Source organism: Fonsecaea nubica, assembly GCF_001646965.1.
Source record: "Fonsecaea nubica strain CBS 269.64 chromosome Unknown Scaff76, whole genome shotgun sequence".
Classification (NCBI taxonomy): domain Eukaryota; kingdom Fungi; phylum Ascomycota; class Eurotiomycetes; order Chaetothyriales; family Herpotrichiellaceae; genus Fonsecaea; species Fonsecaea nubica.
This window is the reverse complement of record NW_019173749.1, coordinates 110045-126115: the sequence shown is the minus strand read 5'-3', so window position 1 is coordinate 126115 and position 16071 is coordinate 110045. Positions and strand designations below refer to the sequence as shown.

Here is a 16071-nt window from a genome sequence, read left to right as displayed (position 1 = left end):
CTCCATCGCTTGGCAAAAAGCTGACAAAGGCCCGTCTTCACTTGCCATGTTCGGACTTCGACCACGCGCTACGAGGGTCACGATACAGGGCTGACGGACCCCAAGAATTCCAAAAGCTTCATACTCAGCGTGCCTTTCTACCTACACTTTACCCCCCTTACCATTCAAGATGACTTCCTACCCTTCGTTTCTTCATGCTTCTTTGTGATCCTCAGCAGTCGCTATGGACGAGCGGACTGTCATCGCTCCAGACAGTGAACAGCCATCTTCCTCCTCTTATTTCTGATGCAGTCAACTAGCCCGGTTCCGAAAAGGATCGCCTCAGACGAAACCCCATCCCCAGTCTCGACAAATCAGCCAAATCCCAGACAGCGCAATCGCATCCACAATCAAGCCATCAAAAGAGCCAAGGCTAATATAGGGAAACCTCGCGACCACATCTTGTCGACGTCTCGTGATGAAAGTCCTGACTCGCAACGCATTCGTGATTCGCTACTTGGGTTGGTCAAAGCTGGTGTCAATCAGGATCTCACCATAACCACCACTGTGGTGTCACCGAGGTTGACTGTGACATCTGGGGGGCTTCGTGGCGATCCGTTCTGTGCGTTCCCAATATCACCGGAAGGGGGTGTCCTTTCCGCTGTCGACTATTGTGAGTTTGGTTGAATAATCCAGTTCGGGACACGGTCGCTGATTCTTGGTTTACGCAAAGTCCTCCAGCACTATGCGCCGGTTCACATCAATCCCAGAAAAGAGCAATTAGGTCCAGCAGATAGCTTGCCGCTATCGCGACGGTATTTTGGTCTGGCCTTGGAGAATGCGTCCATGTTTGAACTCATGGTGGCGCTCGCTCAAGCCTCGTATGAAGCCCGGCGCGGAAATGTTCGAGAACCAACAAGAGAAGTCTTAATCCACTATGGGAAAGGAATCGAAGCCCTGCGTCTCAAGATGGCACGTAGCCCAACTTGCGACGATGATGCCACGATTTTGGCGATCATGGCCCTGCTGGGAATCGCCGTATGTGAACTCGACCTCGCACTACAAGACAAACTGTGACTGACGTCCGCCAAGTTGATTTACAATGACTTTGTTTCGTTTGAGACCCATTTGATTGGCCTACGCCATCTTGTGGAATTGCGAGGAGGGGTTGATCATCTGGGGTGGGACGACTTCCTGAAGAATTCAATCACTGGGTAAGCCCTTGAGAGGACTGAGAGTCTTCGCAGCACCAGCAGTTTCGTGCTTGTTCCTCGACAGAATTGACTAACAGACGCCAGCCTCGAATCTCTCTGGGCGTACCACGAAAATAAGAAGATGAGCATTTCGACCACCGAAGTCAGCATCAAACTACAATATCCGAAACATCCATTTCCTCCTGACCTCTGCACCCTGATCGCCAAGCTTCCCGATGGATTTCGAGAGATTTCCTTGTCCGGGAGTCTCTGCGTTCAGATCATCACAGTGTTGGCACGTGTGACGGAGTGGGTTACACAGTTGCAAGGCTCGCGGAAGAAGGGAGTCCTCGCCTTGGGAGATCCCAACGGCACGTATATGAAGCAAACGCAGGCGTGTATCGAATTGGTGCCTCTTCGTGGGTTGAACACACTTGAGAGGGTTCTTTGTTCGGCGCTGGCGGCCGTTACCACGGAGACCTTTCGTCAATCCAAGCAACAGAACCCGGTGCATCGGCGGTTGGTCGAATCGCTCTCGGAAATGCTTTCTCGATACAATCTGCGCGACTTACCGCTTGAATGTACCATATGGATGGCGTTGGTCATCGCAGGTCCTGCGTATTCGTCTAATGAGGGGCCTGCAAGCGAAGCAGTGTCGATGAATCAAGGTCAACCACATGCCCCACGATTTGTCCTCTTGGATCGAATTCTCGAGGATTCATCCAGTGCCAGGAATTGGAAGTGGGTCAAGAAGTCAGTCGTAAAGTTCTTCTGGAGTGAGGACTCATTGGCAGTGTGGCGACAGACGTGGGAACTGGCGTTGTTGCGATACTCCGACAGAGTTAAGGCCAGAAGAACCATACTGTCCATCCAGGCGTGTTCAGAAGGCTGAAATCACGCCGATGTCACCACCGGTATTGGTACCAGCAAATTAACAACTATAGCCAATGGACGATAAAAATCTACAGTTGGGGGGAACGAGTCACAGTTGAAGTTATTCGTAACTCTCTCGAAGGTCATTGCGGCTGAGGCAGCGTGGCAGCTTCATGCATGCAAACAACTTTGGAATGCACGGGCCTTTCTTACCTAAGGATGTCGTGGCCAAGGAGCGGACGCGGTGGCCTAGTGAGCCTCCCCCAAGCATGCACGCCCAACTTACATCCCTTTGGGGGGAAGTTGGCCGTGAGGGCCTCGAATAAAATGGGCAAGGTGCCCAAGCTGAGTGGGAACGGGTTGATGCTTGATTCGCCAAGGCGACCGCCACCAACGCAACTCCTGATGAATCGACGTCATCTCATGCTGCAGTGACTGCCTTGTGGTCCTGGACCAACTTGGAACCTTCCCCCCAGATCATAGGTCGTCGATTGATGCATGCTTTCCCACCTGCTGCTCAAAACAACCCACCGATCTTTTCCAAGGAAAACACGGTCTAACTCTAGACAAATCCCATGTCTGCTGAACGGGATTTTGCCTTTTCTCCTGCCCTTCCCTCTTTCTTAGTTCATACAATGCTTGTCCCGCCTCAACTTTCGCCGTCTCCGTCCAGCCCTCAGCACACATTTAGGTAGACTTGAACAGACCAGGAGCACGGTACCATGACACTCCAATCAAAAATGCCTTAACCATTCCTCGACCTGGGCCCGTCTCATTTCTTTCTCCCTCCGACGTACCTAGGAATTCTGGTTCCTACAACCTTTCTCCTGACTCGATTGACTCAGTATGAACGACCCAGGCCTCGATGAACCCATAGCCGATGCCTCTGCCATTGTCAAAGAGAATGTCGAAGATCGCCCCCCTGCATCTCACCACAATGCCCAAACGTCGTCCCCTCACCAGCATCGTAATGCGTCTCCAGAAGAGACTTATGACAAAATGGAGGAGGAGGAGCAAGAACGAAACTTTCTCATGCCAGCAAGGTGGTGGTATGCTTCGACCGGAGTTCCCCTTGTGGCAGGTACTTTCGGACCTATGGCCAATGCATTCAGTATCTGTGCGCTGGTGGAGAATTGGAGGGTTGAGATTCCTCCTGGAGGAACAGAAGAGCATGGGATTGACATCAAAGACCCTGGCTGGTAGGTTATCGCGACACGAGACTACCCATCCCAATACCGCGAAGATGTTGCGCAGAATACTACTTGGCTCTAAATCATGTCTGATGCAGGCTTATCGCTGTCAATGCCGTCTCCCTGGCGTTCGCCCTTGTCGCCAATATGTCTCTCCTCCTCAACATGGCGCGACGTGTTCCCTTCCGCATCGCCCAACCCATCACCATAGCCGGCTTCTGGATCGCCTCAGTGCTTCTGATCGGTCTGATTGCCGTCGCATCCTCTGATTTTGACGCACGCGGCGTCCGGCATCAGGCCCTCTCCCAGGCATATTACTACGCCATCTTTGCTGCGGGTTTGTACCAGATAATTTCATACTTGATGTGTTTTACGGTGTACGGGGCGTACAAAGGGCATTATAGTAAAGAGTTTAAGCTCACTGTGGCGCAAAGGACTTTGATGTTGCAGACCATTATGTTCTTGTTGTATCAGTTGTTAGGGGCACTGGTGTACTCACACATCGAGGGATGGAAGTTTTTGGATGCGGTATATTGGGCGGAATTCACTTCTCTGACAATTGGCATTGGCGATGACTATACACCAAAGACCCATCTAGGTAGAGGACTGCTATTTCCTTTTGCCATGGGTGGCATCATCATCTTGGGCTTGGTCGTCGGTTCCATTCGTTCATTAATTCTGGAAAGGGGAAAAAAGAAGATGGCAGCTCGATTGACGGAGAAGACCCGAAGACGATTGCTCAAGGAGATTGAGAGAATCAGTAGGAGGAATAGCCGTTTGAAGCACAAGGGTGCCCTGGGGCTTGGGAAACACACCACGAAAGCACTGACGGTGGAGCCAGGAGACGGTGAGGTGGCGGAGCTCGAGAGGAGACAGGCTGAGTTCGAGGCAATGAGGAAAGTTCAAGAGTGGGCTGCCACAGAGCGCAAGTACATGAGTTTGGTTGTTTCAACGTTTGCATTTGCTTTCTTGGTACGGTATGACTTTCATCTCCTGCTGGATCCCGCTGACGATCGATAGTGGACGATAGGGGCGTTGGTCTTCGAACGTGCCGAGAGGAACCAGGATTGGTCGTATTTCGGATCACTTTACTTTTCATATACGACGTTGTTGACCATCGGATATGGGGATTTCCAGCCCATGTCCAACAGCGGTAAGCCCTTTTTTGTCTTCTGGACTCTGCTCGCGGTCCCTACCTTGACCATTCTCATCTCCGACATGGGAGATACTGTGGTCAAGGCCGTCAAGGATGTCACCATCTGGCTGGGAGAGATCACCGTGCTTCCCAGCAGTGAAGACACCATAGCAAATCGACTCAAGCATGGAGTGTACAAGGTCACTCTTGGCCAAATGGATCCTCGATCACCTGATTCTCGTGATGTGGAAAGGGGCCCAGAAACGGGCAGCGAATCTGAGTATCAGGAACTGCATCCTGGCCTTGTACGCCTGTTCCGCAACGGCATGAAGAAACACAAAGCCGGTGGCAAAGACAAAGACACCAAAGATCGCTTGGCTGCCGACTTCGAGGAGGAGGAGAAACAGGATGAATCCGATGCCAGACACGAGGGCGATCGGTGGCAAGAAGGTAAAAGCTGACCGCACCCCAGTAACATGGTATAAGTGGCTCACCTTGGTTTGAACAGCTGCTCATCACCATCGCCATGTTCTGTTGTCTCAAATACGAAGGGTCTATGCAGATGCTTCTGCGGCAACACCAAAGAAGTACAGTTATGAGGACTGGCAATACTTTCTCAAATTACTTGGGGAGGATGAAGCAGATGCTTCATACCACCGGCGAGCTCCCATACATGGTGATGAGGACAGGGAAGCCAGAGAGGCTACTAAGAAGAACAACGAGGGCGGTAATCTCTACATTGGGAGGCATGGAGCAGGGTCTGACGGGCAAAAGGAAGGCAGAGACGTCCAAGCTCCCAAGTGGAGCTGGATTGGAGCACAGAGTCCATTGATGGGTGACAAAGAAGAAGCTGAATGGTTGCTGGAACGGCTCTTCCAGCGACTGGAGGAAAGTCTTCATTCCGACACGCCGCAGGCAGAGCATGGGAAACATCATACCAGGAATCTCCAAGAACAGAAATAACGAGAGGAAGATGGTACTGGCAGTGGGAGATGTGTGTCCCAGGGTCGAGACTCCAGCGTTCCAGATCATTCCCGAATGCCTGACGAGGCTCGCGTGTAAGAGAAACCTCGTTAAACATTAATTTGGCCGATTCCAACCAAGGGATCTTGATAGTGTCGATCTCGGATAGTGGCTCCCAACTCTTCTCATCCATCTGATGAATTCCGTTTCTCCGAGACGAGCATGTCGCTGATATGGAGGGCCGGAGATTTGTCAACCCAGATCGACCTCGGCATCTGAAGCTACGGAAATGCTTGTGGGATTCTCCGAGGGTTCGCGGGGGGAAATACGGGGTCGAGAGGATCGATGTTATGCGGAGTTCTCGTCTAGGGGGGACGAGTGGATGGTGAGGTGCGACGAGCATGAGAAGCAATGTAGCGTGAGCGTCGTGCTAGGTCGAGGGACGGGGGGTATTGATTCCATTGATGCGAAACCAAGAGCTGTTCATGCGTCCATATGCAGGTAAGGACAGCGAAACCGGTGAGGTAGAGATGGAGTACGTAGTCAGTACGAGGAACATGAAATGGAAATGTACGCAGGTGAGGGTGATGGGAGTGTCTCGATTCAACTCACCACCAACCACTTGTCAACATCACCATCAACATACCATCATCATTCCTAGAGTCCATTGTCGCTCCTGGACTCACACCACCGGAATACTGCTCGTTACACCCTCATAAACAAGATGGCCACGTCATGATTTCCCCCGTAACTTGAAGGGTTAGCTCTCTCGCAGCCACTGCTTTGGCCTCTTGGTCGCATCTAGCTCGTCTATCTCCGACCCGGGGAAACCTGGAACCGCAAACGCCACACAGGATTTTCCGCCGGTACAACTCAAATGGCACCAATGCAAGTTGCAGCAGATGGATCTAGACCTTGCTGAAGCTTAGGGTCCCTTTTATCTTGGTTAATCGTCTGTCATCAATCTCTACCCAAAACCTCGTCTCAGGAATTGACCATGGTGTCCCCACCACCTCTATCACCGCTCACGAAACTCCCCCCTTCACCCCACACTTGCGAGACTCATTGCAGTGCCAGAATGGAACATTTCCGCCATTGCACCACACTTCCAAATGATTTGACTGGGTACAGCAACCGGCCGAATGTTCTCCTGCTCCACGCAGATCAGTGCGCATTGGAGGGCCTTCTATCCGAACAACGGCCTATCATCATTCAACGGAGATTCTAAAAGCTGCTGGAGCACTGGAGCTTCCCTCGCTCTTTCTAATCCATTCACATCCGCCATTCCTTTGGTCCGCCTGCAACCCCTCACCCTCCGACGTCCAACTGGGGACCGGATCCGGGAAGCTGATTAACACACATCATGTCTCTCTGGGGTCAAATGGGGGTGGCAAGGAGACGCGGGCGTGCGCGGGGTAGGTCAACAAGAGATACAAAAGGCCCACGGCCACCACAGGCAGCCAATGCGTGTCGCCATTCCTCTACATCTCTTTGTCCTGACGTAAACTGCGTTATTCCACCCAGTGAACACGGCCGTTACAACCCCCCGCAACAGTTATGGGTTCTCATCAAATTGAGGAGGTCGATGTCTTGCTCGTTGGAGCTGGCTTTGCTTCTTTCACCCTGTTGAACCGGTAAGCGCTACATCTGGTCTTGCGTGTAAGCACAGGGCTGATTGTCGTGGCTCAGTCTGCGAAAGCTCGGTTACAATGTTCGCATCTTCGAAAAGGGGTCTGCCAGTGGTGGTATATGGTATTGGAACTGCTATCCTGGTGCTCGTGTGGATACCGATACCCCCATTTACCAGCTATTTGACAAGGAGCTATGGGAAGATTTCACCTTCAAGGAGCGATACCCAGGCTGGCAAGAGCTTCGCCGCTATTTCGAACATGTCGAGAAGAAGTGGAATATCCGCGACTACACCTCGTTCAATAAGCACGTGGATGGCGCCGTCTTTGATGAAAGCCGTCGACAGTGGTTGATCGAATGTTCGGACGGCACCGAGATCTACGCCAGGTGGTTCATTCCCTGCATCGGATTTGCCAGCAAGCGATATACACCTCCATTTCCTGGACTCGGCAACTTCAAGGGCGACATCTACCATACAGCCGTATGGCCCCAGCACGGTGTTAATTTGAAGGGCAAGCGAGTTGCCGAGGTTGGCACTGGTGCCTCTGGAATTCAGGTCATCCAGGAAATTGGTCCAGTCGTGAAAGAGTTGACCGTTTATCAAAGAACCCCCAACATGTGCCTGCCAATGAACCAACGCCTGCTTGATCCTCAAGAAGAGGAGGAGAAAAAGAAGAACGGCTGGTATGAGGCAGAGATGGAGAAGACGCGCAACACCTTTGCTGGCTTCACCTACGACTTCCTGGAGAAAAACACCTTCGATGACACGCCCGAAGAACGTGAGAAGACCTACCACAAGCTCATGGTAGAGGACGGCGGTTTCAAATTCTGGCTTGCCACGTACAAAGACATGCTGTTTGACCTCAAAGCCAATGAACCCGCCTACCACTTCTGGCGCCAACAGGTCTTAAAACGTGTCAAAGACCCCGAGAAACAGAGGCTTGTGGCCCCCGAGGTTCCTCCGCATCCATGGGGTACTAAACGCCCATCCCTCGAACAGAGGTTCTACGAGGTGATTGACCAGCCCAATGTTAAGATCATTGACGTCAACGAGAATCCTATCGAAGAGGTTACTGCGACTGGTCTCAGAACCAAACAGGGTCTGGTTGAGGTGGACGTTATAATCCTGGCCACCGGCTTCGACTCGGTCACGGGTTCGCTGGCTCAACTCAACATTCAAGGGACCAAGGGTGGGACGATTGCTGATCACTGGAAAGATGGTACCAAAACAGCCATGGGTATTGCCATGCCCGAATTCCCCAACCTGTTCTTCTTGTACGGTCCACAGGCACCTACGGCTTTCAGCTCAGGCCCGAGTTGTACACAATTCCAGGCTGAATGGGTCGAGAAGACGTTCAAAGTGATCAAGGACAAGGGCATCACCAGGCTTGAAGCCACTCCGGAGTCAGAGGAAGATTGGTGCAAGAGGATGAACGAGAAGTGGGATGCCACGTTATTCCCCATGGCCAAGAGTTGGTATCAGGGCGCCAATATCCCAGGTCGAAAAGTTGAGCCATTGAATTGGTAGGTCACCCATTCCTTTTTTGTGGGACGAAGAATCCTAACAATCCTGCAGGTCCGGCGGAATGGTTGAATACGTCAACACGTTGAACCGCAGTCTTGAGAATGATCTGCAAGGCTGGAAATACTCCACTGCCACGGCATGAGTAGGCTCACGAATCGAACAACAACAACAACCGAGCCTGTAGCCATGAGCGTTATGGTGTTGTGTGACGATTGTGATGGGAAACGAGATACCCCCTAGAGTGGGACGGGACCGCTGTGTGTGTTGAAGGCGTCATGACTCGTTGGACAAGACGGTAGCGGGCGTCAGTATAGTCGAGATGGGGAGGAAATCCAGAATTATGTATACACTGTGGAGTCGCGCACACAGGAAATACTGGACTGAGAGCTGGGGTGTCCAAGTATCTACCATTATATGGTCGTGCAGGCCAATGTTTTCCGAATCGAACCCTTTCGGTCAGCGGGACTTTTCATTCTTTCTTCCCAATATTAGTTAAGTGGTTTAGATTTGTCTTGTACTGTGATTAAAATCTCGCTTCGTTCTTTTTGTTCGCCATGTAAATGCACATGGGCTAAGACGACTAAAGATGAGGCGCACCGTGATGTAGGAATATATCCCCAGCCTGCCCCTCTCTCCACGCTCTCGAGGTTTTGACCACAGCCGCATCCTTTGGAGGTAAACCTTCTCCCCCTCCCCCCGGGTCTTGTTTTTGGCGCTAATCGGACATGTCCAGCCCAACCAGGGGGACGGACAATGGCAGCAGCGGACCTACTCTGTTCGACATGCCGCGGCGTCGACTGGACGGGCGCCGGCCTGCCCCGAGTCTCGCCCGCGACCACCAACGCGTCGCCAGGTCTGGTCTTGTTCAACACCAGCGCCCAGGTGCGAGGCCTGGACGGGATCGTGGCACCCACCGCCGACGCGCGACCCGTGGAGTCGGCCCTGCTCCTCGTGTCCCTCGGGACTGTGGGAGAGCTCCAGCACCGCAGGGCGAGCTGTCGCTGTTGCGCCTTCTGCTTCGAACTGCTGGAGAGGCGGTTCGCGGCCGCCGATATCGACAGGGCCCGCCGCGAGCTCGTCCCCGTGCATGTCTACACTCGCAAGTTTGGCGTCGTGGTGGGGGGACATTATCATGATCATTATGATGGTGGGAGAGAAGGAGAAGCAAAAGAAAGCAGCAGCAGCAGCAGCAGCTACGGCACGACTCACTTGATGTGCTTCAATCTGTCGTTCCATCCGGATTTCCACCACGGCGAGACCGCGTCCTTTGGCCTGTTGGACACTCGCAAACAGCAGGCATCACCACGCTCGAACACCGCTGTACCATCCTTCGTCGGCCGCTTGGTGTCCCCACGCTTTGACCCCGAGCATGCCAGGCACTGGCTGGAGACGTGCGAGCGGCAGCACACCTCGACGACGGGCCGGCAGCGCGAGGCCGAGAGTTTCCTCTCGCGCAACGGCAAGACGACGGAGCTGCGCGTGGTGGAGATTGCTGCGCGACGGATCGCGACGCTCCGCCTCGAGGACATCGAGGGCGGCTACGCCGCGCTGAGCTACGTCTGGGGCGTGGCGGAGCAGGCGGTGCGCCTGACGACGGCGAACTTGGAGGCCTTCTCGAAGCCGGGTGGCGTGCCCAAACTCTCCCAGACGGTCGAGGACGCGATGCAGGTGGCGCGCAGCGTGGGGATTGCGTACTTTTGGGCCGACGTCGTCTCGATCCTCCAGGACGACGAGGACGACAAGGCCCAGAACATCGCCGACATGGACGTCATCTACACGTACTCGCGCCTCACTGTCGCCGCCGTGGCGGGCACAAACTGCCACGAGGGCCTCCCGGGAGTCAGCTACGATAGGGTGCCTTTACTTCACACGACCTTTGCCGCTGCGCACGGCCTGGTCGAGATCCCCCACCAGCCCGAACGGCCCGTCGAGTCGCTCTACGTGAGCCGCGGATGGCCCAGCCGTGCCTGGACGCTCCAGGAGTTCCTGCTGTCGAGGCAGACGCTGCTCTTCTGCGAACAGCAGGTCATCTGGGTGTGTCGGACGGCGGACTGGGCCGAGGGCTTGGACGTGACGGGCGAGAAGTTCCGCTTTGCAAAGTACGACGGGTTGAATAGGCCTCGACTGGAGTCTGCCATTTTCGCCGAAGAGCCAAGAAGCGGTAGCAACAGCCACAACGACGACGACGACGACGGCGCCGATGTCGAATTCGCCAGTGCTCAACGCCTCAAGCCCGACCCGACCAACCTCGCAGACGCCGCGGCCTTGATCGAGTGCTACACGCGACGACAGCTCTCGTACGAGAGCGACATCAAGAACGCGCTCGAGGGACTAATGTGGTACATTTCGTCCATGTCGACCACGACGGTGTTCCTCTGGGGTCTACCAGAGCCAAATTTCGAGGGGTTTCTCTGCTGGAGCAGCGTCCGTGGCGGGTCTCGACCGGCCACGAGTAGTCGCGGCACGACGACGACGACAACGACGATGACACACGCGGTCCAGCGCCGCCTCGCTTTTCCCGACGCGCCCTCGTGGTCTTGGATGGCGTGGCTTGGCCCAGTCCGGTTCCCGCAGTTCGCGACGCGCTCGGCTCAAGGTGAGGAGGAGTGGCGGTCTCTGGTCAAATGCTTCAAGTACCCGACCTATCTGCACCGGCAGGGCCGGGAGTGGAACGACATTCTTAGTGGGTACGGCGCCGAGGACACGGTCATGGCCCGCCCTTTTGACATGTGGCAGCATCGGCAGCAGCAGCAGCAGCAAGCAGATGACCGCAGCTACCTCCCGCTGAAAAGCGAGTCCGCGAGCATCGTCTTCTGGGGACCCTGCACGACGGTGCTTCTCGACGAGAAGTCTCTCGACATTCACCCCGAACGGCTCGCGTCGAGCGTCGTCGTCGTCGTCGTCCCTTCCTCGAGAAGCAAGGAAAAGAAGAAGAGGCTGCGAGTCCAGAACCTGTGCGTCTCCGAGGACGTCGCTCAGGGCATTTTCGCTCATGCGGGCGCTTCTCCCACTCCGGGATCCGTATCGGTAACCCTTGCTGCGGTGGCCATGGAAGGCTCCAATTTGCCTCGCGGTGTCGAGGAGATATTTCTGTCGGATCGTGGTTCTCGACAGCACAACGAGGAAGAAGAGGTCGAGGCAGAAGAGGATGGAGACGGGGAGGGAGAACAAGTTGAAGACAACCAGGTCTCACCAGCCGTGGTCTTCGACATCTGGGACCGCACGGTGCATTGCTTGGTCCTTTCTCGTCGTCCCGAGAGTGAAGAAGAAGGAGAGGGCCATTTCTACCGCGAGGGTGTCCTCTCAATGAACCTCGACGACTGGCTTGGGCTTGAAAAGGAGGTGAATCTGGTCGTCGTGGACTGACCCCTCCCCTGGTTTTTTGGTAAGACAGATATTCGTGTTCATATCTCAAGTTCAGCGAGTGTCACAGTACACATAGACTTTTAATAAACGTCCCTGACCTTGTATCCGTGCTATCTACAGGGAGCCCCCGATAAATTTTCCCTTTTTTGATCTCCTGTAAACATCACTCCAGACTTTTGAGTTCCTGGCACGCTTTCTGGTATAGGACGCATGCATATTTTATACCCAGTTTTTTGTCTCGGGTCGTGTTGTCCAGAGTTACCGCCTCGGCCCTCGAGTATATTGACGCCTTCTAATCGACCCTTCACTTACCACCTCAGATCTACCATCGTAATGCATCAAGAGTGGCCGGCGGGATATATTCTGCATGCTGAAACAGCCGTCGGGTGGGGTCGAGGTCGTCCTCTCGATGTACATAGTTGGTATAGATGGCATCCAGGGCGGAAATCCCCTCTCACTTGAGAGACTCATTCCCACGTTCAAGACGTAGGCTTCTGTCCCCAGACGGTGTACCTTTTTGCAACATCAGCATTAGCATTGGCATGATCCATTGATACTGGGGGGACGCTGGACGTTCTGACCGCGTGGCATCCGTCAAATCTCGGATATGATACACTTACATGTCGTAAATGCTGTGAATGGCCGGATTCCTAAAGTCGCTGCGGACCTGCATGAGCAGAATGTCAAGATCCTGTCGGCTCCAGCCGAGAAAGTCGCAGAAGAGTCGAACATTGAGGCCGGTGAGTCCTTCGTGCAGCTGGATGAAGTTGAGGAGCCCGATCCGTTTCTACAGGAAGGAAATAAGGACAAATGTAAGTAAGCCTGAGTTCTGAACGACACGCAAATTCGGGAGAAACATGTCAAAGGTCAAAAGGATATGGGTGCTTGACTTACCAGTCGCTTGTCCCTGGGCCAGGTGCCGACTGGGACGGGAGTGCGAACAACCTACACAATGCGCAGATCGAGTCAGCGATTGAAGGAGAAAGGGACGCCGCATGTGAGATAATAGGAATGGCGGACACCAACATTCACATTCACGAATCCGGCGTCCCTCATCCAGCCTTCAAGTCTCTTGCCAGGTCTCAATGAGCGTCCCAGATCCTCCATGCCTTGAGCGGCAATCTTGATCCAACGCGAGAGGGCGTCGTCTTCGGTCAGAGTACCGTCTTGGCTGTAATAGTCGATGTCGAGATCGGCGAACTCGGCCCACGCTCCCGGTTTGAGGTTTCTTCACGGGAAAAAAAAAAGGGTCAGTATAATCCCTGGCGAGATCCCAAAGCCTCGAGGGGTCGCAGCGACCAGGCACTCACTCAAATGTCCGACGCATGAGCTGCGGCCAATTTCGGATGGCCCCTGCCATGTACCTGCAGTGGATGTAATCAAAGGGAGCTCGAAAGGTCCAGTCGTCCTCTACGTCTGCGATCTCGAATCTCGTGTTGGGTGGCACCCATTCAGGAGCTGAAGCACTGATGTCGACGCCGATGATCTCTGCCTCCGGATACGTGTCACCCATGGCGATGGCCCAAGTTCCTGTGCCAAAGCCAATGTCGAGAACCCTAAGCCCGCTGTCGCTGATAGGGGCGAGATGCAGCTCTCCTTTGTTGATGTGGAAGAACATTTCGTCCATGAGGTCAAGGCGTCTGAGCTCCTCCTGTCGCGATTTGAGATATTCGGTCCGTCGAACTAGAGGCGGGATGGACTCACTTCGTCGTTTGGTCGATGATATGCTAAGATTACATAAATGGCTTTGCTCTGTCTAGCCGTCTTTGGTGGGAAGTATACTTACCTCCGTCTCTATAGCCTTGATATTGCCTGCCATGGGAGTAGATAGGTCGAAGCAAGCTTGATCGCAATGAAATAGTGGATATGTTTTCTCTTTTCCAGGAAATGGCAAGTCAAACGCCATTTCTCGAGGACGTATGTGTGGCATTGGGAACTTACAAATCGCCAACAGCCTCATCTTCTTCGACTGCAATCACAGGGTGATTGTCTCCTCCGTTGCCTGCTGGATCCTGTTGCTCTGCCATACTAAACCCTGTTGTGGGTGCTGCCACAGTCGACAACCACTGACCTCGCAAAGGCAGATCAAAACAAGCATGGGGGAATCGGGAGAAGACGGCAGGATAGAGAGCCGTTTATGTACCATCTCTTGAACAACAGCACCTTCATGCCTGGGCCAAGGACCACCTCCCCTGCTTAAGCTTCCGTCAAGTACAGCGAAGGTTTAAGCCACGAAGCCGCCGGGGCCCGGGTAAACGAGAACATCGGAAACGTGAGCCTAAGGTTCATGCAGTCATCTAGACCTTGAAGAGTTGATCGCCATGGTCTGAGAAGTGTGGGATCGGCCGGGGGGTGATGTGAACTGTCCATGAACCATCTGGTTCGCGACTTTGCTGTGGACCGCAGTCACCCGCAGCTGCGCACATGTTGGGTGCAGATCTAAGCCTGCGCCGCGCTGTTTCCCCGAGAGCTACTCGGGTACTGTCAGATGGTGTCGAGAGAACGACGAAGTCGGTATTGGTTCGGCCATGTCGCGATGCCTAGCGATTGGTAAGACTTGCAGGGGTGATTCAAAAGTACCCGGTTGACATTCTGCAGCTAGAGAAGTCGGGGTGGCAGTTCCCTTGTTCAGTTCCACCTCAGCACCCAAGCTCGCGAGACTCGTTCACCACAGTGACTGTCACTCGGTTAAGTTAGCCACGTCACACTCTGCAAGCGCTGATTGAAGAACGGTGGTAAAAATGCTCGGACAATCCCCTTTCAATTCGAGCTTTGCGCCTTGTAAAGGCTCGAACCGTCCGTCTCCGCAATCCCACCGAACCTATGACTGACAAGAGAAATCTCGAGGTTGGGATCGTGGGAGCTGGTGCGACGGGGTTGTTGATCGCACAAGGATTGAAACTGGTATGTGTTGATGGCTGTTGGGGGCGAGGGTCTCAGGCCAGGCTAACAGGTAACTCAACACCCAGAATGGCATTAAAGCCACCGTCTACGAACGGGAGGAAAAGTCTACATATCACACCCGACCTCGAGAATGGGGAATGACCTTGCACTTCGGCCAAGAGTACCTGGCCAAATGCATCCCATCGGAACTCATGGCTCGTCTGGGTGAGGCATGCTGCGACACGTTCTACACGGGCAAACACACGTCCTGGCCCATGTTCGACGGCCAGACGGGCGAGAAGTTCTTCGACATGCAGGGTTTCAATCCTCTGCGTGTGTCTCGTCGCAAGCTCCGTGCCCTCCTGAGCGACGGTCTAGACGTGCGATATGGCTGCAAGGTCGTGTCGGTATCCCAGGCAAACGGATCCGCAACTGCCACCTTCTCCGACGGCAGTACGGCCACCGGTGACCTGATTGTCGGTTGCGAAGGTGTACACTCTTACATCCGCGAGGCGCTTGTTGGTCAAGACAAAGCCGCCAACTCTCCCATCGACGTACAGATGTTCAACGCCTGCTGGTCCCTCCCAGCCGACGTTGCCCTCCTGCAACGCAAAGCCCACCCGATCTTCCGCATCGGCTACCACCCGACAGGCATGAGCTGGGTGACGGCGATTCAGGACGTCCAAGATCCCAACGATCCATCCACCTTTCTCTTCCAGCAATGTCTCTCTTGGCCCGGCCGACCACACGCTGAAGATTTCCCCGACCAGCAATCCAAAATCGACTTCATCAAGTCCAAGGCCGAGATCTACGCCGAACCTTGGAAAAGCGCTGGCCGCAACATCCCGCCCGACCTGCCGCTGCAAGTCGACGCCATCGCGATATGGAGGCCAGATATGGACTGGTCATCCAGTCCGCTGTGGCCGCACGTCACGCTGGCCGGGGACGCCGCGCACAATATACCTCCGTTCCGCGGTCAGGGGCTGAACAACGCATTCCAAGACGCCGAGAAGCTCGTGTCGGAACTGAGTGAGGTGAGGAAGGGGAACAAGACGCTCGAGCACGCCGTGAGGGCGTATGAGGAAGAGATGAAGGCACGCAGCCTCAAGGAGATTGAGGTCAGTTTGATGCAGACCCGCATGGTGCATAACTGGGACACTCTGATGAGCGCCCCCATGTTCAAGGCCGGCATGAACGCATACAGGGACGAAGTCAAGGGCAACTTGGAGACGGCAAGTGGCGGCGAGGTGAATAGTGCGGAATAATTACATGGCACTATAAATGATGGGTTATGGAAAGCGTCTTGACACATCTACTACTGATACTGGAGCGGTA

The 16071-nt window shown here is 54.2% G+C and overlaps 5 protein-coding genes across 5 annotated transcripts; 4 read left to right on the top strand and 1 right to left on the bottom strand.

Moving 5' to 3' along the window:
* Positions 1-223: 223 nt before the first annotated feature.
* Positions 224-5333, top strand: AYO20_08931 (hypothetical protein; the record flags this gene model as incomplete). Its single annotated transcript, XM_022647204.1, has 9 exons — positions 224-254; positions 344-652; positions 713-1017; positions 1072-1193; positions 1278-1925; positions 2891-3244; positions 3334-4207; positions 4256-4820; positions 4879-5333. 9 exons carry the CDS (start codon positions 224-226, stop codon positions 5331-5333), a joined length of 3663 nt encoding a protein of 1220 aa, XP_022496862.1.
* A 1557-nt stretch (positions 5334-6890) lies between these two features.
* AYO20_08930 (hypothetical protein) lies at positions 6891-8629 on the top strand (the record flags this gene model as incomplete). The annotated part of the gene is made up of 3 exons (XM_022647203.1): positions 6891-6967; positions 7023-8486; positions 8539-8629. The coding sequence occupies 3 exons, from the start codon at positions 6891-6893 to the stop codon at positions 8627-8629; spliced, it is 1632 nt and encodes a 543-aa protein (XP_022496861.1).
* Positions 8630-9240: 611 nt separating this feature from the next.
* Positions 9241-11853, top strand: AYO20_08929 (hypothetical protein; the record flags this gene model as incomplete). The annotated part of the gene is made up of 1 exon (XM_022647202.1): positions 9241-11853. The coding sequence occupies one exon, from the start codon at positions 9241-9243 to the stop codon at positions 11851-11853; it is 2613 nt and encodes an 870-aa protein (XP_022496860.1).
* Positions 11854-12469: 616 nt separating this feature from the next.
* Positions 12470-13880, bottom strand: AYO20_08928 (hypothetical protein; the record flags this gene model as incomplete). The annotated part of the gene is made up of 7 exons (XM_022647201.1): positions 12470-12640; positions 12748-12798; positions 12880-13081; positions 13164-13504; positions 13558-13580; positions 13640-13665; positions 13795-13880. 7 exons carry the CDS (start codon positions 13878-13880, stop codon positions 12470-12472), a joined length of 900 nt encoding a protein of 299 aa, XP_022496859.1.
* A 796-nt stretch (positions 13881-14676) lies between these two features.
* On the top strand, positions 14677-16001 carry AYO20_08927 (hypothetical protein; the record flags this gene model as incomplete). Its single annotated transcript, XM_022647200.1, has 2 exons — positions 14677-14757; positions 14823-16001. 2 exons carry the CDS (start codon positions 14677-14679, stop codon positions 15999-16001), a joined length of 1260 nt encoding a protein of 419 aa, XP_022496858.1.
* Between the last annotated feature and the right edge of the window lie 70 nt (positions 16002-16071).